The 24,724-nt window shown below is 35.9% G+C and overlaps 1 protein-coding gene and 1 pseudogene across 1 annotated transcript; one reads left to right on the top strand and one right to left on the bottom strand.

The window, feature by feature from the left end:
* Nucleotides 1-343: 343 nt before the first annotated feature.
* On the bottom strand, nt 344-2,362 carry LOC105766969 (clathrin heavy chain 2-like; annotated as a pseudogene).
* A 14,358-nt stretch (nt 2,363-16,720) lies between these two features.
* Nucleotides 16,721-18,626, top strand: LOC128041035 (secreted RxLR effector protein 161-like). The gene is made up of 5 exons (XM_052630325.1): nt 16,721-16,736; nt 16,837-17,126; nt 17,199-17,353; nt 18,429-18,531; nt 18,603-18,626. The coding sequence occupies exons 1-5, from the start codon at nt 16,721-16,723 to the stop codon at nt 18,624-18,626; spliced, it is 588 nt and encodes a 195-aa protein (XP_052486285.1).
* Nucleotides 18,627-24,724: the final 6,098 nt, after the last annotated feature.

The raw sequence follows: 24,724 nt of genomic DNA, 5'->3' as shown, positions 1-24,724 counted from the left end.
TATGACAGTTTTCTTCGGTTATATCCTGCAGCAACGGTAGATTGCCAATAGGAAAAGTTTTGACGATTTGAAGTTTCCTTCTGATTTTTAAGGGGAAAATAAAAAGGGTCAATGACCATTTACCGGTAAAAGTTCAGTAACACAGTATGTGGTCGTCGTCTCATCCATGAAAACATCATCTTATAGTTGCTAAGCAAAATCCAATCATTATCAGTGGCTTTCTTTAATCAATGGGTGACGGTTTTGTGCTGAGGGTTACAGCTACTAAGTAAAAAGTAAAACTATAATCGGTCTGATGTAGATGTTTTTCGTTAGTGTATTTACTTGTTAGTCCCGTTCCAAAGCCAGCCAAAAAATACAATTATTTACTCATTAAACCTCGGCTTTACCACCACCCCAAAAATACCCTCTTCTTTTAGCAAATACAACACTACAGCACATATCGCACCCGACTCATTAAATAGCATCATTCCAACTTGGTCGAAAAGGAAAGGGGGAAAGTAACTTCTGAAGACGCCTAAGACTTCCCCTAATTGAACTACGATGTCCTTCCCCTTTTCCCTCATAGGAACATGTATACTAAAATGTACAACCAAACTTGATATCGACCGACTTAATAGCTTCCCATTGGTGGCATGCCAAGAGGTGACATTGGGGGCATTCCCATTACTGCCATGGGTGGTGGAGGTGCAAATCCACCTCTCATGCCTGGCATTGGCGGTGCAGGTAGTGCAAGAGGTAGTAACTGAGCAGACATGTTCTGCAACACAATGCATTTTAATCGCTTAGAAAATATTTGAAATTATACAAGATCTAGATGTAGACTAGCAACTCCCCAGATGTAGAGAGTCTATTTTCAAGAACATAGAGCGAAGGTTTTCCAAGTTACTTACCTGTTGTGCAATCACTTCCTTCTCTTCCTGCTCTTTTTGAGTCTCAATCTTGTCCTTGATAAGTTCATCAACTTTCCCAGTGCATTCACGGATAAACTGGAAAAATACGGACTCAAATATGGTTCCAACGCTAATCTCCGAATGAAGAAGTATCTTCATAGCAAATTTAAATCATAGTAAAGTGGGACAGTGCACTAAGATCAACCGTCCAATCCTTTTAGTGAGGCAGTATGAGACAGAAAAAAGTATAGCAAATAAAGCCCCACTTAAATGAAAGATGAAACGAAAAGAAATCACCTGCACCAGATACGGGACTGCGAAGTCAATCATATCGTTAATCCAGGCTAGCTCAAGAACAACGTCAGCTCGAATTAAGTCATAACAAACAAAGAGGCACGATGCAAAGCATTCCTTCTTTCCCTGTACAAAGAAACAGCAACATTGAGATTACGTCCATTATTGTTGTGGTACCAGAGAAAGGCCACCACAGGGAAAAACATTGTACGTTAAAGCTTCACTTCCATGTCCTATACCTATAGTCGGGTTACCAACTACTACGGTTTTATACTTGCACCCTTAAAGAAACAAGTGGAAGAGAGCAAACTAATGTAATCAGAAGCACTGGTCGACCAGGAAGGTATGGATATTTATAGTTTATACCCCAAAGAGATGGTTATCTCGCTATTAACCAGTTAACACTCGGCATATATTTTTCTACATGTTCAGGAATGACTTCTGTACCTGTTCAATGAAGTAAACAAGCAACTCCTCAGCAGTTCACGGTCACCAGACTGTGAAACAGTTTCCATTGCATCTTTGTAAATCTTGTCCTTCTTTGACAAGACAATGGAATGCTTCCATTTGCCTTCCTTTTTGTAAATATATGCAGCTACACGCCTCATCTCAAGCATCTCATGCTTCTCAATCTGCTCAAGCAACTCAAAAATAATATTAGAAACCAACCTAACAGCAAACAAAAACGTAAGAGCAACAGTACTTCACCTTTTGTGCGAGGCCAATCTGATCAAAATTATGATGCAAGTCAATAGATTCTCTTAATCTATCATAATCTTCTTCCTCAACATGAATTTCATTCAACGCCTCATTTACTGTTGACACATTGTTGCTCTGAACAACAACCATATATGGTTTCAGAAGACGCAGATGACCAACCTGATATTCCAGAAGGAAATAATTGTCAAACCAAAATGAATTGAAGAAATACTAAAGCAAGTCAGTGGTATTCTTTTGATATTTGATCTGCCAAATCAAACCTTTCTCATGATGTTGTTGGTTTTAAGAACAAGTGCAAGTAAATTCAGCTTGTGTCTTGAGCAACAAGGCTCGATGCTTGCTGAAGAAATAATAGATTTGAGACAAAAAGTGCAAGCAAATTCAGCTTGTGGCTTGAACTTGCTGAAGAAATAACATAATTTGAGACAAAAAGAGAAGAAGTAAAGAAGAAAAATGGAGAGTATATGGAAAGAAAATTGATTGGATTCATTCAAAAGAAATAATGGCATGATGCCAATACATAAACCAAGCATTCAGCTTGTCAAAATCAGTATGTGGTCACCTAATCAATACCTACTACAACTACTACATTGAAACTTGAAAACAAATCTTGTACACTTAAACAAAGCTGATTTAACAGCTCAATCACTATCAAATTACATCAAACATGAACCTAACATGGTTTAAAATGAACTAAATTACATTTCATCAAACTAAGATTACAAAATAAACAAAAATCAACAGTTGCACTTGCTTCAGCAGCTCCTGCATGGCTCGACCTGCATGGCTTGCTTATTGACTGCTCCTGGTATTACATGCTGACCATACTTCAACACTCCTCCTTGGTTAGCATGTTGCAAACTCCCATTTCAGCTTTCAAGTGTAAGAATCTTGACACACTAAGGGCTTTTGTCAAAATGTCAGCTAGCTGCTCTTCAGAACTGTAATGAACCAGTTTCACTTATTGTGCCTGCTCCATTTCCCTAACAACATGAAGTTTAATGTTGAAGTGCTTTGTCCTTCCATGGAAAACTGGATTCTTTGCAATTGCAATGGCAGATTGATTGTCACACATTATCTCTGTTGCTTCCCTTTGTTGAAAATTCAGATCAGTTAAGATCTTCCTTAGCCAAATGGCTTGGTTGACGACTCCTGCAGCGGCCACATATTCTACCTCAGCCGCTGACTGAGCAAAAACATTTTGCTTCTTCGAACTCCAACAGAAGATGGCTGATCCAAGGGTGAAAACATACCCTGAGGTGCTCTTCATGTCATCTATCAAACCAGCCCAGTCACTATCTGTGTAGCCAACCAATTTAAGGCATTTAGCTTTGCTGAACAGTATTGTTTAGGGTACCTTTGATGTACCTGAGAACTCTCTTGGCAGCTTTGAAGTGACTTGTATTGCAACAATGCATAAATCTTGAGATTAGACCCACAGCAAACATTATGTCTGGCTTAGTGGCAGTCAAGTATAGCAAACAACCAACTAGGCTCCTATACGTTGACTCACATACCTTTTCAAAAACACTTTGGCTTGATAGCTTCTCTCCAACAACAACTGGTGTGCTTGTTGCTTTACAATTCTGCATTGAGAATTTGTCTAAAATCTTTGGGGAAAAAGCCCTCTGACTTAGAGAGATTCCTTCTTGAGTTTGTGTTACTTCCATACCTAGGAAGTAGGACATTTGTCCCAAGTCAGACATCTCGAACACTTGTTTCATTTTGGCTTTGAAATTAGCCAACATTGCTTGGTCTCCACCTGTCACCAGCAGGTCATCGACATATAGAGACACTATCAATTGTGTTTTAGCACCTTTCTTTTTAACATACAACGTAGGTTCAATGCTGCTTCTTTCAAATCCTAGGCTAGCAAGGTAGCCATCGATCCTACTATACCAGGCCCTTGGTGCCTGTTTCAAGCCATACAAGGCTTTCTTCAGTTTGTAAACCATATCTTCTTTACCAGCCACTCTGAAACCTTGAGGTTGTTCAACAAAGATTTCCTCTTCAAGAAATCCATTTAGAAAAGCTGACTTCACATCGAGCTGGTGAATTTTCCACTGTATTTGTGCTGCTAAGGCAACTAACAGCCTGATGGTGTCAAACCTGGCCACTAGTGCAAAGGTCTCCATATAGTCTGTACCATACTTTTGGCTGAATCCCTTCACAACTAGCCTAGATTTATGTTTGTTCAAGCTCCCATCAACATTATGCTTAGCTCGATAGACCCACTTCACCCTAATGATCTTCGTGTTGGCTGGTCTTTTAACTAGATCCCAGGTCTGGTTCTTCTTAATCATGTTGATTTCATCTACCATGGCTTGTTTCTAGCCTTGCTGAGTTTCAGCCTCTTCAAAGCAACTTGGTTCTACCTCAGCCATTTGAGCCCTTTCATAAATCTCAGCCAATGGTCTAGTGCCCCTAACTGGTTCATCATCTATGTCCATTTCAGGACCATTGTGATCAGATTCAGTCTGATCAGCTGCAATGTCTTTAGAAACTTCCTCTGGTTCCTTCTTCTCCTATTTTGAACTAGAGTTCTCATCGAATATCACATCCTTACTCACAATCACCTTGTTTTTGAAGGATCCAAGATCCTATAGCCTTTCTCAACTATGCTGTAGCCTACCAGAATGCCAGGTTGAGCCTTCTTGGTCAACTTGTCCCTTTTTACTATTAGAACATGAGTATAGCATATGCTGCCAAAGATTTTCATGTGTGCCAGTGAAGGTTTGAATCCAAACCAGGCCTCAAATGGAGTTTTGTGGTTGGGAGCCTGTTTTGGATGTACACAGCAGTGTTAACTGCCTCAGCCCACAATGTTTTGGGCAAATTCTTCTCAAGCAGTTGACACCTAGCCATATCCATCAAGCTCCTGTTCTTTCTTTCACTTACACCATTCTGTTGAGCTGTGTAAGTGTTATTAAGCTGATATTTAATGTCTGCTTCAGCACAAAAAGCTTGAAACTGAGTTGAGGTATACTCAGTTCCATTATCAGACCTTAGGGTCTTAAGCCTGATTCAGTCTTTGCAGTAGACTTAAACTTCCTGAACACCGAGGCCACCTCTGATTTTTGCTTTAGAAAATAAATCCAGCAAAATCTTGAGTGATCATCAATAAACAAAATGAAATACCTGCTGCCATTTAATGACTGAGTCTTCATGGGGCCATACACATCAGTGTGCACAAGCTGCAGTTTTAAAGGCTCTCTAGGCTTGATTTGAAGGAAATGGTAGCCTGACTTGCTTCCTAGCTGGCATACTTCACAAACTTCTTGTATTTCTACAAAATTTATAAAGTTCTCAACTAGATCTTCTTTGGTTAGCTGGTCCATTGCCCTGTAGTTGGCATGACCAAGCCTTTGGTGCCAAAGCTTGGATTCATCAGATGAGGCTGTATAGGTTGAATCTGAGGGTTTATTCCAGTCAATAACAAAGCTTTTATTTGTCATGACTACTGTCATAAGCTTGGATCCACTTGGATCATTAATTTGGCACTCATTGCCTTTGAACTCCACAGTATAGCCCTTCTCAAGAAACTGAGCTATGCTGAGCAAGTTTCTATCTATCTCAGGAACCAACAAAACATTTGAGATAAGCTTATTACCTGTAGGAGTGCATATCATCACATCTCCCTTGTCTTCTGCCTTGATGAAGTGACCATTTCCTACCTTCACCTTTGTTTTGAAGTTTCTGTCAAGTGACTTGAAGATTGAAGCATCTAGTGTCATGTAATTTGTACAACCACTGTCTAAAAGCCATCCCTTTTTGACCTTTTCCTTAGCAGCTGAGCATGAAACTGCAAAGACTTGCTCCTCATGGTCATGCCCTCCTCTGCTACTCGAATTTCAGCCTTTGGCTATTGTGATTGATTCTGCCTTGGTCTGCCCTTGCTTTTGCAAACCTTTTCAACATGACCCATCTTTTTGCAGTATTGGCACTGCACATTTGGTCTAAACCAGCAATTGGCTTCTCGATGACCAGGTCTTTTGCAATATTTGCAAGTTTGGTCCCTCCTTCTGTCAGCATCTAACTTAGGCTTATCTCTCCAAGTCTTTTTGCCTTTGTAGGCAGAGATGCTCGAGGCAGGCTTGGTTTTTGCTTGGAAGGCACTTTCCTGGTGCTCCTCCTGTCTACTGGTTCTCCTTTACTCTTGTGCATAAAGAGCATTGATCAGCTCTGTCAATGAGTTGTTGGTAGGATCTCTTGAGTCTTCAAGGGATGATATTTTTTCCTCGCACCTCTTAGGTAAGGTTGAGATCACCTTCTCCACTATTCTTGCTTTACTGAACTGCTCTTCAAGGAGCCCTATGCTGTTCACCATAGCCATAATCCTGTCTGAATACAGTTTGACAGTTTCTTCTTCCTTCATCTTCAAATTCTCAAAATATCTTCTCAAATTCAATAGTTGTTGCTGCCTTGTCCTCTCAGTTCCTTGGAACTCCTCTCTTAATCTGTCCCAGGCCTGCTTTGGTGTCTCACAGGCCATGATCCTTGTAACAATGACATCTGACACAGAGTTTTGAATGCAAGACATGGCCTTGTGCCTCTTGGTCATTTCATCAGCATGCTACCTGATCTGAGCCACAGTTAGATTAGCTCTAAGTGGCTCTAGTTCAACATCTGAGTTGATCACTTCTATAGATCAAACGCCTGTAGGTAGGTCTTCATTTTGACCACCCATATGTGATAGCCCTCTCCATTGAAGACTGGTGGTGCAACTGGTGAGAAGCTTGATGAAACCATCTGATTTTGAAGTTAGATTGTAATAGGTCCACTGAGATTACAGCTCTTGATACCAATTGTTGGTTTTAAGAACAAGTGCAAGCAAATTCAGCTTGTGGATTGAGTGACAAGGCTCAATGTTTGCTGAAGAAATAACAGAATTTGAAACAAAAAGAGAAGAAGTAAAGAAGAAAAATGGAGAGTATATGGAAAGAAAACTTATTGAATTCATTCAAAAGAAAAAATGGCATGATGCCAATACATAAACCAAGCATTCAGCTTGTCAAAATCAGTATGTGGTCACCTAATCAATACCTACTACAACTAATACATTGAAACTTGAAAACAAAGCTTGTACACTTAAACAAAGCTGATTTAGCAGCTCAATCACTATCAAATTACATCAAACATCAACCGAACATTGTTCAAAATGAACTAAATTACACTTCATCAAACTAAGATTACAAAATAAACAAAAATCAACAGCTGTACTTGCTTCAGTAGCTCCTGCATTGCTCGACCTGCATGGCCTGCTTCTTGACTGCTCCTGGTGTTACATGCTGACCATACTTCAATAGATGTCAACAACACGAGTGTGATCCACACGAAGTGCAAGCACATTTAACATATCATTGATGAGATCAGGATGTTCTTGCAAGTAGAAGTGGACGACCTTGTAATATAGCTCAACATTAGCAACTTCGGCAATAATATCTTTAAACTACATATGATCCCATGCTTCAGGAGAGTGGTTCATCACAGTAGTAGCAGCATTATCAAACTTCTCATATTGGATATACAAATAGGTAAGTTCCTTTAAATGCTTTTGCTCGTCACAAGCTTAGCTTGGGGATATTAAGACGAGTAAAGAAAATTTTAATATGCTCCATGAGCTTCTCTAGACAATATTTGGCATACAGAACTCCCAACTCAGTAAAAATACCCATGTGTGCACGTTCCAATGCTAAACCACTCTTCATGAGAGAAATCAACTCATTAAAGCATCCTCTATTTTGATAGTATTTTCTGACTTCTTCCAAGTCATCCACCTACAAAATCAACAAACATAATGACCAAATTATCATGGACAAATAGCCTCCAACAGAAAAACATGATGAAAGAAAAAAAAGGAACTGAATATGCACACATATGAACAACTTTACTGTTCTCAAAAATTGTAATTCAACATGGAAGCAAATTCACCTGTACAATAATGTTAAGACCACGTATCTGTGCCAGTTGGAATTCCTCTGCATCAACGCAAGCAAAGCAAACCTCCTTCCATGTCTTGTCACTCTTGGCTTTTCATGCTGCATCAACAGCACCCTGTAATTGTTTAAGCCTCACCAGAGTAATAGTCAACTTAGCCCAGTTAGATATAAATGCAAATATTAATTTTGCAGCTTCATATAGGGTTTCATCAAATAAGCAATCACCAACATTTTGAAGATTAGTAACATTTGGCATGAGAATAAATTCTTCAATTTCACCCAATCTATCAATCTTTGCATAGGCATAAATGAGTTCATCATCCACCTTGGGCTCATTGACCTTCTACCTAACCATCAGAAGGTACCTCACCAGATCAGGGTAGACATTAGCATCCTCAGAAGCTCGGATAATGTCAAGGAACTAAGTAGCATTATCTGCACAAATAAATGATTCAATTGCATAGCTTGAAAGTTTTTAAGAGAGTATTTGATAAAACTATTTTATATTTTATTAACTAACGAATTTAATTTAAATAGAGGAAAGATTGATAATCTATATCGTAAAATATTTTCCTTATTCTAATAAACCACTAAAAGATAAAATAAAATATTCCTACAAAATCTCAATTGATTTATTCTAAGATTTATCTACCTAAATACTTCACGTATTTCAACACCATGCCCAACTTGCAAGTCAATAGAAAGCCCTTTGGTGAGTATGTTAGCAATCTGTTTTTTAAAAAGAACAAACGGCATGCACACTTGGCCTTCTTCAATCTTCTCCTGGATAAAGTGTCTATTAATCTCAACATGTTTAGTTCTGTCATGCTGAATTGGGTTGTGAGCAATACTAATAGCAGTTTTGCTATCACAATACAAATTCATTGGTGAAATTATTGGTTTCCTCAGCTCTTCCATAATTCTTTTTAACCACATCATTTCACAAATTCCTTGAGCTATTGAACTAAAACCAGCCTCTACACTACTTCTTGCTACGACACTTTATTTTTTGCTTCGCCAAGTCATAAGGTTTCCCCAAACAAATGTACAGTATCCTGATGTAGATCTTCTATCTGGTTATTAAGCCTGCCCAGTCTACATCTATATAAGCTTCAATTCCTCTTTGTTCGAATTTCTTGAAGAATAAGCCATTGCCAGATGAACTCTTCAAGTATCTCAGAATCTAAAACACTGTTTCTTCATGCTCTTCCATTGGGGAGTGCATAAATTGACCCACTAAGCTCACTGCAAAAGCTATGTCTAGAATTGTACGTGATAAGTAAATTAACTTACCAGCTAATCTCTGGTACTTCCTTTTATCAACTAATCGTCCTTTTTTTATTTCTGAATTTTACATTTGAATCAATTGGTTTGTCAGTTGGGTGGCAACCACTCATCCCAACCTCTTTTAAATTATCAATCATATATTTTTCTGAGAGACTATAAGACCCTTCTTTGATCGAGCAACTTCTATTCCAAGAAAGTATTTTAAAGGCCCCAATTCTTTGATCTCAAACTCCAATGTTAGATACTCCTTGAGACGGCTTATTTCATCCACTTCTTCTCCTCTAAGAATGATATCATCGACATAAACTATAATAACTGCTATTCTACCTCTTTGTGAGTGTCGATAGAATATTGTGTGATTAGCTTGCCCTTATGAGTAACCTTGTTTTTTAACAACTTGAGTGAACCATTTGAACCAAGCTCGAGGAGACTGCTTTAGACTATACAAAGATTTCCTGAGCTTACATACTCGAGTTCTAAATTTTTCTTCAAAACCTGGAAGAGGATCCATGTAAACTTCTTCTTCAAGTTTCCTATTTAGAAAATCATTCTTCATATCTAGTTACTGTAAAGACCAATTAAGATTAACAACAATTGGTAAAAGAACTGTAACAGAATTTAACTTGGCTACTGGAGTAAATGTTTCAAGATAGTCTATCCCATATGTTTGAGTGTACCCTTTAGCCACTAGCTGGGATTTATATCTATCTAAAGATCCATTTGGTTTGAATTTGGTTGTGAGCAACCATTTATAGCCCACTATTTTTTTCCTACAGGTAATTCCACTATTTCTCATGCACCTGTTTTTTCAAGAGTGCACATCTCCTCTAAAATAGTCTCCTTCCATTCAGGAATCTGTAAAGCATCTTTCACATTTTTGGGTATTTTCACAGCACTGGAACATGAAACAAAGGCTGAGAATGTCAAAGACAAGGCTTTCTAGGACACAAAGTTAGACATGAGATATTTGATAACATTTCTAACGCATTTTCTTTTAGCAATTGGAATATCTAGATCAGAAAATTCATTAGTTGGATTATGAGTTTTACGTGGACTTTTGACAAGATCTTGCGGGTCAGATTCTTGGTGATGAATATGGTGGATTCCACTTTTTTGATTTTGATTTCTTCTTCAGTAAACCAATAACTCCTTTGTTTGTTCTTTATTCTCATGATTCGACTCTACACCTTCATACTCCTTTTTATTAACAACATTAACATCATTAATTTCTGTGTTGATCATAAATTCGCCTTCCCCATTATTAGAATCCCTATGTTGTATATTCCTTGTCTTTTCTTAATCAATTATTGAATTTCCTTACTATAATTCCCTCCCTGAAGATTAGAATCAAAGTAAGATTGTATTTCAACAAATGTGACATCCATGGTAACAATAATCTTACTATAAATTGGACCATAACAGTTGTAACCCTTATTATTATAAGCATATCCAACAAAGACACATTTTTTTACTCTAGGATCTAGTTTACCTTGGTTGTGAAGATGTACACAAAATCTACACCCAAAAACTCGGAAGGATAATTCTGTGATTAATTTAGAGTTAGGAATGTTATCTTTAAAAAGACTGAAAGGAGTTCTATAGTTTAGATTTTTACTAGGCATTCTATTAACAAGATACATAGCTGTTAACAAGGCTTTGCCCCAAAGATAACGTGGCACTTGACTAGTGAACATCAAGGCTCTAGTTACTTCTAAAAGATGGTGGTTTTTCCTTTCTCCAATCCTATTCTATTGTGGTGTATTTGTACAAGAGCTTTAGTGGACTATTCCATGTTTGGTTAAGAAAACACCTAATTGGTCACTAAAAATTCCCTACCATTGTTACTCCAAATACTTCTATTTTCACACCAAATTGTGTTTTCACCATAGTATAAAAAGACTGAAACACATTTTAACTTCAGACTTATCTTTTAATAAAAACACCCAACAAATGCGAGTATGATCATCGATAAATGTGACAAACCAACATTTTCCTAAAAAAGTTGAGACTATCGAAGGTTTCAAAACATCACCATGAATTAACAAAAAAGGTTTGGAAGCTTTATATTTTTGAGGTGGAAAGAATCATCGATGATGTTTAGCTAATTCACAAAATTCACAGTGATATATAGAAAGACTTTTATTTTTAAATAGATCAGGTAACAAATATCTTAAATAGTAAAAATTAGGGTGTCCAAGCCTATAATGCCAAATCACAACCTTATCAAAACTAGAAACATAATTTAAAAATAAAGTAGTTGTTGGTCGATTTCGATGGTTGTCATCAAGAAAGTAAATTCCACCAGATTCTTCAGTATTGCCAATCATCATCCCCAAGACCATGTCCTGACATAGAGGAGTTACATATAACATGAAAATTCGAGGACTGGGATAATTTACTGACCGATATGAGATTACAAGCTAGATTTGGCACATATAAAACATCATGTAAAACCAATGAAGGTGAAATTTTAATAGTGCCTTTTCTCAGCTATTGCCAAGAACGACCCATCTGCTACTTTGATATTTTTGTTTCCTGCACAAGGTGTGTAAGTTGAGAAAAGAAAATGACTACTGGTCATGAGATCACTAGCTACAGAATTAACGATCCACGTGTTTTTTTTACAAGGCTTGACAAAAAAAAATCAGTACCTGATTGGGCAAAAAAGGAAGAAGGATTATTGGTTGAGTTCGGAACAGAAGAATTCATTCAAAATTGTGGTGATTAAAAAAGCTTCTGTAGATGCTCTAATTGTTCCCTAGTGAATGAAGACCCTTTCAGAGAACTTTGTTGCTCATGATTTGGAAAGCTCTACTATCCCCTGATTGTGATCCACGACCATTACCATTCTTTTTTTTCCCATTCGTCGATTTTCCGTGGAGTTTCCAACACGTTTCTCAAGTGTACCAATATTTTTTACAGTGGCCACACCATAATTTTTTTTTGTTTTTTCACTATCGTCATTATTTTTAACAATTACAAGAGCATAATTATCATCATTAGCTTCAAATCCTGACCTTAACATTACTTTTCTCCTTGTCTCCTCTCTTTTAACCTCAAAAAAAAAATCTCACAGAGTGTTGGAAGTGATTTTTTCCCTAGGATCCGAGATCTCACTTCATCAAATTCTTTATTTAAACCAGCCAGAAATAAATAAGCTCGCTCATTCTCTTCTTTTTTCATAACTTTTATACTACCTCAGATACACTCCCATTCATCATTATAACACTGATCCAGTTTTTGCCAAAGAGACATCATCTCGTTATAATTAAAAGTAACTTTCTTTTCCCCTTGCCTAGCCTTCCAGAGTTTTATTTTTAACTAAAAAATTTGTGAAGCATTTTCTAAATTTGAATAGGTGTCTTTCGCAGCATACCAAACATCTTTAATAGTCGGGAGAAAAAGAAAAGGTTTACTTATGGATGCTTCCATGGAATTAATAAGCCACACAATTATCATAGAATTTTCTGACCTCCAGTTACTCATATTTGGATCGCCCACCTCTGGTTTCTTGACCTATCCAATTAAATGACCTAGCTTGTCGCGCCTATCAATTGCTAACTTTACGAACTGCGACCATTCGAGATAATTCTTTCCATCCAACTTGTGAGATGTCAACTGAAAAGAGAGGTGAGACGCCTCTGTCCCTTGAGTCATTGCACTCTTAGTAGTTGTTTCAACGGTAGAACTTTCTACCTCCATTTGATTGTTGGATCTCTTGTCTCCAGTCAAGGCTATTTTAATCATGATGTTATTGGAGATTTAACCTAGCTTAGATGCCATGAAAGTTTTCAAAAGAGTATTTGATAAAACTATTCTGTATTTTTATTAATTGAATAACTGAATTTAAATAGACAAAAGACTCCTAACCTAACTGGGAAAATAATTCTCTTATTCTAATAAACTACTAATATATAAAATAAAATATTCCTAACAAATCTCAATTGATTTGTTCTAAGATTTATCTTTAACTTTAAAAAATATCCCAACAAAAAAATTTATGGGGTTTTTGTTGAACTTTGGCCCGCAATGCAGCAACAGAAAAACATTGAAGCTCAACCAATACAGCAACAACATTTTGTTCATATGTAACTAGCTTTAGTTTTTATGTAACTTTTATTTAAAGTTAGTAATAATATTTGATGATTTGAATGATTTCAAATGTGATGTAATAGCTGATATGTCAGCTACATTTTGTATGTAATTTTAGCTTTACTTTAGTCAAGTAATTACTGGGAACAGTTACACATTAGGTAACAGCTTTGTAACCTATATGTTTTTGACTTAATGAAAATTTGAAATGATGAGCAGATTCATTTATCAGTTTCTTCTTGTTCAAATTTGTTTTGTATACATTTCTTTGCTTCTTTTATCTTTGTTTTGCTGTCAAAACCCCAACAAATGGTATACAAAGCCTATTATCTTTGAGGGCCTTTTTTGTTGGTAGCTATTTTTTGTGAGAAACCTTGGAGGAAAAGAAACTAAAGTTGTTTTTTTTGTTGCTACAAAATGAGCTTTACACCACTACCACCACCTGTTTTTGCTGGTGAAAACTACCACATTTGGGTAGTGAAGATGAAGACTTACCTGTAAGCACATGACTTCTGGAATGTGGTTGAAAATGACACAGAACTAGCTCCATTATAGGCCAATCCCACGATTGCACAAACCAGACAACATAGTGAAGAGTGTGCTAAGAAGCACAAGGCAATGGCATGCTTACAAAATGGTGTGTCTGATGTGATCTTTTCTCGAATAATGGCTTGTGACACTCCAAAACAAGCCTAGGAGAAGCTGAAGGAAGAGTTTCTAGGGTCAGATAAGACTAGGCAGTAGTAGGTGATCAACCTTAGGAGGGACTTTGAGAACTTGAAGATGAGAGAGTCTGAAACAATCAAGCAGTACTTTGATAGGATAATAGCCCCACTCAACAACATCAGTCTCCTAGGAGATGATTTCAGTGAGAGTAGAGTTGTTGAGAAGGTCATTGCAACCTTTCTTGAAAAATTTGAGTAAAAAATCTCCTCATTGGAGGACTCGAGAGATTTATCAACCATAACACTATCTGGGTAGATAAATTCTTTATATGCACTGGAGAAAATAAGGGCCAATAGGCTGAAGGAGCATCCTGAAGAAGCTTTCCAAGAAAAAGTCAAAGAAAGCTCAAGTTTGAGCTACAAAGGGAAGAAACCATGGCTTGAAAAAAGGGAGAAACCAAAGAGGGATGCAGGAAAGAAGAAATTTCCACCATCTATTCATTGCAAAAATTCCACACATTTGGAAAGGTATTGCTGTTACAGGCCTGATATTCAGTGTAGGAGCTGCAAGCAATTTGGTCATATTGAGAAGGTTTGCAAAAACAAAGGAAGGGCACAAACTCAGCAGCAAAATCAAGCTCAGGCTGCTTAGGATATTCAAGCTTAGGAAGAGCACGTTTTCACTGCATTTGTTTTACAACCTCAAGAAAAGTCAGAAGAGACTGGTTAGTAGATAGTAGCTGCACTCACCATATGGCATCTGATGAGGAGCTGTTCAAGAATCTTAACAGAAGCTTTGTTTCCAAATTCAGGATTGGAAATGGAAATCTTATTGAAGCCGGAGGCAGAGGCAATGTTGTGATCAACATACAGTTAGGTAAGAAAACAATTTCAAATGTCCTTTTTATACCTGATATAGACCAAAATTTACTTAGTGTTGATCAGTTAAAAGAGAAGGGTTATTCAGTTGTTTTCAAGAATAACTCCTGTGTTACCAAGGACACATTTGGTTAAGAACTAGTCATAGTAGCCATGACTGAGAGATGCTTTATGTTGGATGTGGATCAGTTAGAAATGAAGGCCTATACTAGTCTTGCTGATAAATCTAGTTTATGGCACAAAAGGTTAGGCCATGTTAACTATAGATCACTTGGTTTGCTGCACAAATTCAATTTAGTTGAAGACATGTCCAAGGTTGAAATCAAAGATAGAGTTTGTGAAATTGGACAGCTTGGGAAGCAAGTGAGACTGCCATTTCTAGTTAACAAGGCATGGAGGGCTCGAGACAAGCTTCAATTGGTACATACTAAAATTTGTGGACCAATGAAGACTTCTTCATTGAATGACATCATATACTTTATGTTGTTCATAGATGATTATACAAGGTTTTGCTGGGTCAATTTTCTGAAACAAAAGTCAGAGGTACCTGAAGTATTCAACAAGTTCAAAGCCTTAGCTGAGAATTAATCAGGTTGCAAACTTAAGGTCTTGAGATCAGAAAATGGCACTGAGTAACTGTCAGAAAGGTTTCAGAACCTGTGTGAGTAGGCTAGAATTCAATATCAGCTGACAACCATCTATACTCCTCAGTAAAATGGAGTTAGTGAAAGAAAGAATTAAACATTATTTGACATGGCTAGATGCTTACTGTTTGAAAGCAAATTACCAAGTAAGTTTTGGGCAGAGGCTGTGAACACCTCAGTTTACCTGCTTAAGAGATTGCCAACAAATGCTGTCGAAGAAAAAACTTCTTTTGAAGCTTGGTTTGAACTTAAGTCAACAGTTTCACACCTAAAGGTGTTTGGTTATGTCTACCATACACTTATTGCAGCTGAGAAGAGAACCACACTGGAGAGAAGATCTGTACCAGGGATCTTTGTTGGTTACAGCAGCATAAAGAAAGGCTATAGGGTCTTTGATCCCACCACAAAAAAGATCATGGTGAGTAGGGATGTAAAATTTGATGAGGGAAGTGTATGTAAATGGAATGGTACAGATGCAAGCTTGTGTGAACAAGGTTAACAAGATAATGATCTGTAACCAGCTGAAGAAGAAGAGCCAATTGATTATGATTTTGATGATGCACCTATGAGAGGCACACAAGAACCACCATTGACATCTATCAAAGATGTGATGTGGAAATACTAGAGCCTTCAATTTTTGATGAGGCTGCTAAAGAAAAGTTTTGGAAAACAGCCATGGAAGCAGAAATAGAGATGATACACAAGATTGATACTTGAGAATTAGTTGACAGACCAGACCAGAAGAGAGTTATTGGTGTGAAATAGGTGTTTAGGGTCAAGTAGAATGCTGATAGGTCTCTAAACAAACACAAGGCAAGACTTGTGGTGAAGGGATACAACCAACAGTATGACATTGGCTTCTTAGAAACCTTTGGCCCTGCTGTAAGGTTAGATACAATAAGGCTTCTATTTGTCTTGGCTGCTCAAAAGAAGTGGATAGTGCATCAATTGGATGTTAATTCTGCTTTCCTAAATGGCTTCCTCAAGGAAGAAATCTTCATTAAACAACCAGATGGGTTCAAGGTTCCTGATGAAGAGGATAAGATCTACAAGCTAAAAAAGACATTGTATGGTCTGAAGCAGGCACCAAGGGCCTGGTATGACAGAGTTGATACATATCTGTCTAGGCTCAGGTTTGAGAAGAGTATTAGTGAGCCTACTCTCTATGTGAAGAAATCAGAGAATGAAACCCTACTAATTGTGTCACTATATGTAGATGATTTGTTGGTAACTGGAAGTAAGAGAGACCTGATTGAAGAATTTAAAGTGCAGATGCAAGATGTTTTTGAAATGACCGACTTGGGGAAATGACTGACTCTCTCGGTATGGAAGTGAATCAGTTTGATCGTGCCATATTTATAAGTCAGCTGGCCTTTGCCTTGAAAATCTTAAACAAATTTTGCATGTCAAACTACAAAAATAGTTAGCACACCAGTGGCTCAAGGTGAAAAACTAACAAACAATGGATATCATGAAAGAGTTGATGAGAAGGAGTATAGAAGCCTTGTAGGTCGTCTGCTTTACTTGACAACTACTAGGCCTGATATAATGTTTGTTGTTAGTCTTCTTTCTAGATTCATGCATTGTTGTGATGTTGTTCATTTTAAGGCATGGAAAAGAGTTATTAGATATGTGAAAGGGACCTTGAATTATGGAGTAAAATTTGAGAAAGCAAAAGAACTCGAGTTGATAGGGTATTCTGATAGTGATTGGGTAGGATCCATTGATGATATGAAGAACACATCTGGTTATTTCTTCACTCTTGGCTCAGGGTTCTTTTGCTAGAGTTCAAAGAAACAACAAACTGTTGCTCAATCTACAGTAGAAGCAGAGTACATTGCAGCTGCTGCAGCTGTTAATCAAGCCATTTGGCTTAGGAAACTTTTATGTGATTTGAATGAAGATCAAGTTGAAGCTACTGAGATTAGAGTTGACAATCAGTCAGTTGTTGCCAAAGCCAAAAATCCAATATTTCATAGAAAAACCAAGCATTTTAAGATTAAATTTCATTTTTTAGAGAGGTTGAACAATCAAAGGAAGTTTATTTGATTCATTGCAGCTCAGAAAACCAACTTGATGATATTCTAACTAAGTCTCTCGGTGCTACAAGATTTGGTGTTTGTTGCATACATTCCAAGGAGGAGTTTTGAACTTTGGCCTGTAATGCAACAGTAGAGAAGCATTGAAGCTCAACCAGTACAACAACATTTTGTTCATATGTAACTAGCTTTAGTTCTTTTGTAATTTGTATTTAAAGTTAGTAGGATTATTTGCTGATTTGCAATGTGATGTAATAGCTAGTAAGTCAGCTATATTTTGTGTGTGATTCAAGCTATGTTTTAGTCATGAATAGTGGGAGCAGTTATGTATTAGGAAAATTTCATGTAACCTATATGTTTTATCTTAATGAAAGTTAATAAAAATCATCAGTTTTTCAGGTTTCAATTTTTGTTCAATTCTCTTTGCATCCGTTTCTTTGTTTATTTTCTCTTTTGTTTTTCTGTCAAAACACCAACACAGAGCATGCTTTTCTACAAACGAAGGTTATTTCTTTAGTGTGTTGCTTAAGCTAATTTAAGAGGTGTCTTTTTTTTTTTGAAAAGAATACTCATAGTTTTATAATATTCTTTTTTTTAGGTCCTATAAATCAATCTAGTGACCTTTCCAAATGTTGCTGATGCCATGTTAGCAAATGGAATGTTTAGTCACTATGATCATCCCCGGATTGCACAACTTTGTGAGAAAGTTGGTCTTTATGTGTGAGCTCTGCAAGTAATTATCTTATTATTGGTAATACTGTTGCATTATGTGTGATTCTCTGCACTGTATTAATAGTATCTCCTTAAATAAACGTAATATTTTTTTGCAGTATTACACTGAGTTACCAGATATTAAATGTGTGATTGTGAATACATACACTATTGAGCCTCAGGTACATGTTGTCCACCATCTTTATCTCTTGATAAAATTTTAGACTGTAGAATCCTCTGACATTTTTTATAATATTATTTTCAGGCACTTGTTAAGTTTTGGTACTCTTTCACGAGAATGGGCTTTGAAGTGCATGAAAGACCTTCTGCTTGTTAATCTAAGAGGCAACCTTCAAATAATTGTTCAGGTAAAAGATGTTGTATAGTGGTGTGCTAATAATGCTTAGAAAATACCAAAAGCTAAATTGTGTTTGTGCAGGTTGCCAAGGAGTATTACGAATAGTTGGGTGTTAATACCTGCATAAAATTTTTTGAGCATTTTAATTCTTATGAAGGATTGTACTTTTTCCTTGGCTCTTATTTAAGCTCAAGGTAAGCTGTTTAGCAAACAATAAAATTCCTTTGTTTGGTTGCTTACAGGATGATTGCATAACCATTTCTAATATGGTACTAACTATGATGTTTACTTCCAATCGTGGGATAGTGAGGACCCTAATATACACTACAAGTAGATCGAGGAAGCTATTAAAACTAGACAAATAAAGGAGGTTGATTGCGTGACTAGGGAATCAACCTTTTATGACCCCATATATTTTTTCTGCTGCATTATAGGCCAAAGTTCAATAGAAACCCCATATATTTTTTTGTTGGAATATTTTTTAAAGTTAAAGATAAATCTTAGAATAAATCAATTGAGATTTGTTCGGAATATTTTATTTTATCTATTAGTAGTTTATTAGAATAAGATAATTATTTTCCCAGTTAGGTTAGGAGTCTTTTCTCTGTTTAAATTTAGTTCTTCAATTAATAAAATATAGAATAGTTTTATCAAATACTCTCTTGAAAACTTTCATGGCATCTGAGCTAGGTTAAATCTCTAGTAACATCATGATTAAAATAGCCTTCACTGGACACAAGAGATCCAATAATAAAATGGAGGTAGAAAGTTGTAACACCCCGTACCCGAAACCGTTGCCGGAGTCGAGCACGAGGCATTATCTGACTTAACTTACTAATTCAGAGCATAAAAATTTGCTTTTAAAATTAATTCGCTTACGTTCATTCAATAAATCCCTAAAAAGGACTCTCGAGACCCTAAAACATGCAACGAAAATTGTTCGAGTCGAAACCGGGAGCATTAAAAATTTTCCGAATACTTAAACAAATCAAAATAATTTATTTTACTGTTCACAATAAAACTTTCCACTCTCATAACAGTCACTATTTTAATTATAACTTGAGTTACGAAACTTGAAATTTAGATCTGTAAATCTTCCCTAAAACTAGACTTATATATATTCTTACCATAAAATGTCAAGAATTTTTGGTTTAGCCAAATAGTACAGTTTATTCGTTAAAGTATCCCCTGTTTCACTACTCGACAGTTCTGATCCCTCTTCACTAAAAATCAATTATCTCATTGTACAGAAATTAGATAATGTTCTATTTTGTTTATTTTGAAAATAGACTCACTAAGGAATCTAGACATATAAATTATGACTCATAATTATTTATGTACAGTTTTTAATGATTTTCTAAATTCGAATAGGGATTTCAAGAACCATTTTGACATTGTCTCACTAAAATTCAAATACCTCATAATATATAATGTATTTTTCCTACACTGTTTCTTTCATGTGAAAATATACTTAATAAGCTTTAATTCTATATCTCATTCACTCTCCAATTCCATTTCTACTATATTTGGTGATTTTTCAAAATCATGTCAATCTTCTTGTCCAAAAACTATTCCATTGCAAATTTTTAGTCTTTTATAATTTCTTTGTATTAACTATCATTTAGGCACACGTAACATCAAAACATGTTCTTAAATAGCCATTTCAATAGCTATTCATTATCCATATCATAATAACACACACAAAATGACTAAGTCCCTATACATGCCATAACTTAAAATGTTTCGAATCATTTAATACCGAGATGGCCTGATGATAGTGTGAAACGATCTCCGACGTCTTTACGATCCTTGAATTGGCTTGGCGATACTATAAAAAAATAGAAGGAAAATAAAGAGAGTAAGCGTAAAGCTTAGTAAATTTACAAGCAAAAAAATGACAACATTTATCATAAATAATTATACTCATGATTTATCATCTAGTATCATGATCTTTACTTTCTTCTTTACTTACTCTCTTACTTGTTTACTTACTTGCTTACTTAAATAAATCATGCTTATAACTTACTTCTCCCTTGTTGAAATTTCTTTCTCAACTGATAACTGAGATATTCTTAACTCTTATAACTCACCTGAATCTGTTTATTATGCTTTTACCTGAACTTTCATGTAACATAGTCTGTTTACTAGCCCGTTGAATCACTTGGAATACTAAAGATACTCGGGTCTCCTATCTGATAATAACATGCCAAAGCCATGTCCCAAACATGGTCTTACATGGGATGTTTCCTGTACTAACATTGTCATAACCCAGATATGGTCTTACATGGGAGTTCTCATATCGGTGCCCATGCCATGTCATAGACATGGTTTTACAGGGGACCTCTCATCTCGGTGCCAACGCCATGTCCGAGACATGGTCTTACATGGGACCTCTCAGAACCTCAATAATGCCAATGCCATGTCCCAGACATGGTCTTACATGGGATCTCATCCCTTTAATGTCATGACATTTGTATCCGATACAATCCTAATGTTTCGACGAGACTTTTTAACACTGATTCTCTATCATCTCATACTTGAGTCAACATTAAATAATTACATGAAATAAGTAAATAATTGCTGGAAAATAAAAATATTAATGATAAATGTTGAAATATTGCATTTATTTACCGTAAACTTACACACGATCAAATCTAGCAACTTAGTCCTCAACCTTTTTCTTTCCCCAGTCTAACTCCAGATTTCATTCTTCTTGATCTATAATAGCAAATTTAGCTTATTTAATACTTACGTGTAATGCGTAGTTGTATTCATAGTAATTTGTGATAGTACGTCGGATTACTTCCATGGGATTCACTTGTGATAGTACGTCGGTGTTTCCAGATTTGCCAAAGGGTAAATATCCATCCCGTAATTTCCGCTTGACTGTTCTTCTCAGCGGTGTGATAGTTATTTATCCAAGAAGTCACCCATTCTCGGATATAAGATATCTGAAGTGTGTCCATATGAACTACCCAAGGAATGTCGAACTAGATGGATCTGACGATAGGGCATAGTCAAAAAAGATGGCCGACTATTTCATTCTGGTTATGGCTGAAGGCACAGTGTATATAAACTGGAATTTGTCGTTTTTGTAGCTACGCTTGGACTGGTAGTAAATTACGATAAATTTTCCATAAGAAATTTTGTAGCTTGTGAGTGTTCGAGCTTTAACATAATAGCAAAGAGAAAGAGAAGAGAATAGAGAAATTGGTCTACTTGTTTTACTACTATAGCTCTACTAATCCAAAGGATCGAACCATTAAACTTATACAAGATTATTAATGAATTTACTAGAGTATTCAGTGCTAATAATCAATCTTAACTGAATCTTAGTTCATTCACTAACCGAATTGAATACAGGCATAATAGAAACACAGTTACAAAACTAACAATTAACTTCCTAACAACAAATTGAAATAGTTATACAGCTTCAGCATAATACCAACTAACTGTTAACTACCAGCTTAATAATGGTTCACTACTATACCTTAATATTCCTCCAACTGTTTGCTCTCCTACTTGTTTCTGTTTTGTAACTTTTCCATGCCTGCTAACAACTTGAAGCCTGGATCGAAACTTAGTGAAGAATTAGTTGAAAAAGGCTTGGTGAGCACATCTGCTATCTAATACTGCTCTGGAACATGACCAACAATTAACCTTCCAGCTGTTACCTTCTCTCAAACAAAAAACAAATCAAGTTCTGCATGTTTGAACTTAGAAATTCTTGAAACTGCCACAGCTCTTGGGTTATCACACCATACAATAGCTTTATCTGCAACCTTGATATTTAATTCAGATAACAAAGGCTCCAGCCATATAATCTTTGCACTGGCATTACCTAAGCTTCTATAATCAGCCTCTACAGTTAAATGAGTGACCACTTGCTGCATCTTAAAGCACCAAGACACAGGATTCCCTCTAGGAATACACAAAAACTAGTGGTAGAATGCCTGTCATCTGGATCAGTACCGTAATTTGCATCAGAGTATCCAACTAGAGACAACTGAGGTGCTACTTTGAAAGATATACCATAATCCACAGTAGCTTGTAGGTACCTTAAAATATGCTTGACTATTTTAAAATAATGATCAAGAGGTCGTTGCATGAATTGACACACCTTGTTGACAACAAAAGCAATCTCAGGTCTAATAATGACAATGAACTGCAGTGCTCCTACAATGCTCCTATATTCTGAGTCATTTTCAACAGGACTTCCAACATGAGTAGACAAAGTGCATGAGCTGACCATAGGATTAGGAGTTCCATTTGATTGATCCATATGATACTTCTTCAACAAGTCTAAAATGTATTTTCTCTGGCTTGGAAACAATCCATCATGTATAAGACACCTCAATGCCTAAGAAGAAATTCAACTTCCCCAAGTCTTTAAGGGAAAACTTCAAGTCCAAGGACTTAACAAACTTATCCAAACATGCATCTCTATTCCCAGTAACAATTATGTCATCAATATACACTAAGACATAAAGCACCACTTCACCAACAAATTTGATAAAAAGGGAAACATGCGACTTGGACAACACAAAATCTATAGCTACCCAGTGTTCTCTCAACATTTCTCTTGAACTTGAAAATCCATTTACAGCCCACAACTTTTCTATTGGCAGGTAAAGACACTAGCTCCCATGTCTTGTTCTTCATAAGGGCATCAAACTCTTGTTGAACAGCTTTGGTCCACTCAATACTAGTAAGTGCTTCTTCAACGGCCATAGGTTCATGATCACAAAATTCAGCTTTGGTACACTCTTGGAATGTGTCTGCATTTGATGAACATTGGGATAGACAGGTCATGATGGTGAACTTGTAACACCCCAAACCCAGTCTAAACGTTATGACCGAATCTGGCGATGTCACATTGTAACACCCCTTACCCGTATTTGACGCCGGAATAGGGTACGAGGCATTACTAGAAGACATACATTTGCATACGTATTAAACTGAGTTACAAAATTTCATCCAAATTAAAACTTTTAAATTATTAACATTCTTTTATAATTCTTTACAACATATCCTCGAAATATTATATTCATAACAAATAGGGCCTACGAGACCCGATATTTACTCATGTAATTCAAAGCTTCATTTCCATTTCATTCAATTCACAATTTCTCATGTTCACAATTCAAATCAATTTCTCATTCCAATATATATATTTCAATCATCTAAGAATATAATTCAAGTTACACGAACTTACCAGGCTAAATTGCAGAAATACCAAAATTCAGGGACATTTTGATAATTTTCTATTTTCCTCGAATTTTCACCCAATCTTGTTATAAATTAATATTTCATTCAATTTATTAATTTAAATTATAAAACAATTCATTTCATGCAATTTGGTCACTTTTTGACATCTTTACCAATTTATCCTTAAAATATTACTTTTATTCAATTTAGTCCTTGAACCTAAAACATGTAAATTAGCTATTTTAAAATAATCATATTATATAAATATTCACATATATTTTCCTCCTCCTCCACTCCATTCCACATCCTTGATATATACATGATACCACTATTTAATTATTTACTCATAACAAGTCGTTCACTTGAGTCATAGTCACTAAATTAATTATATATTAAGCTAAAGAGCTACAAATTGAGATATGAAAGTTTTATATGAAACTAGGCTCATATATCTTCTTACCATAAAATTTTCAGAATTTTTGGTTTAGCCAATAAGTCTGATTTATTCTTTAAATTCATCAACATTACTTTGTCTGTACGACAGTTTCGACCCTTCTTCACTAAAAATTAATTATCTCCTTGTACAAGATTTGGATGATGTTTCTGTTTGTTTCTTATGAAAATATACTCATTAAGGATTCTAAACATATAAATTTAATCCTCTAATTATTTGTATTCAATTTTTATGATTTTATAAAGTCGAATAGGGAACCCGAATTCATTCGACCTTGTCTCACAAAATTTATTATATCTCATGTTTTACAATTCCATTACTTACTTGTTTCTTCTATGAAAAACTAGAATTAATATATTTAATTCCATATTTTATTTATACTCTAATTCGATTTCCACAATTTATGGTGATTTTTCAAAGATAACCTACTACTGCTGTCCAAAATTGTTTTAGTGCAAAATGTTGATTACTAGGTGTATAACTCCCTTATTCCCTTTCTCTATAATATTTCCCATCACTTTCACTTATTTCTCTTCACTGA

Source organism: Gossypium raimondii, chromosome 5 (assembly GCF_025698545.1).
Source record: "Gossypium raimondii isolate GPD5lz chromosome 5, ASM2569854v1, whole genome shotgun sequence".
Taxonomy (NCBI): Eukaryota; Viridiplantae; Streptophyta; class Magnoliopsida; order Malvales; family Malvaceae; genus Gossypium; species Gossypium raimondii.
This window is presented reverse-complemented; position numbering and strand designations above follow the sequence as displayed.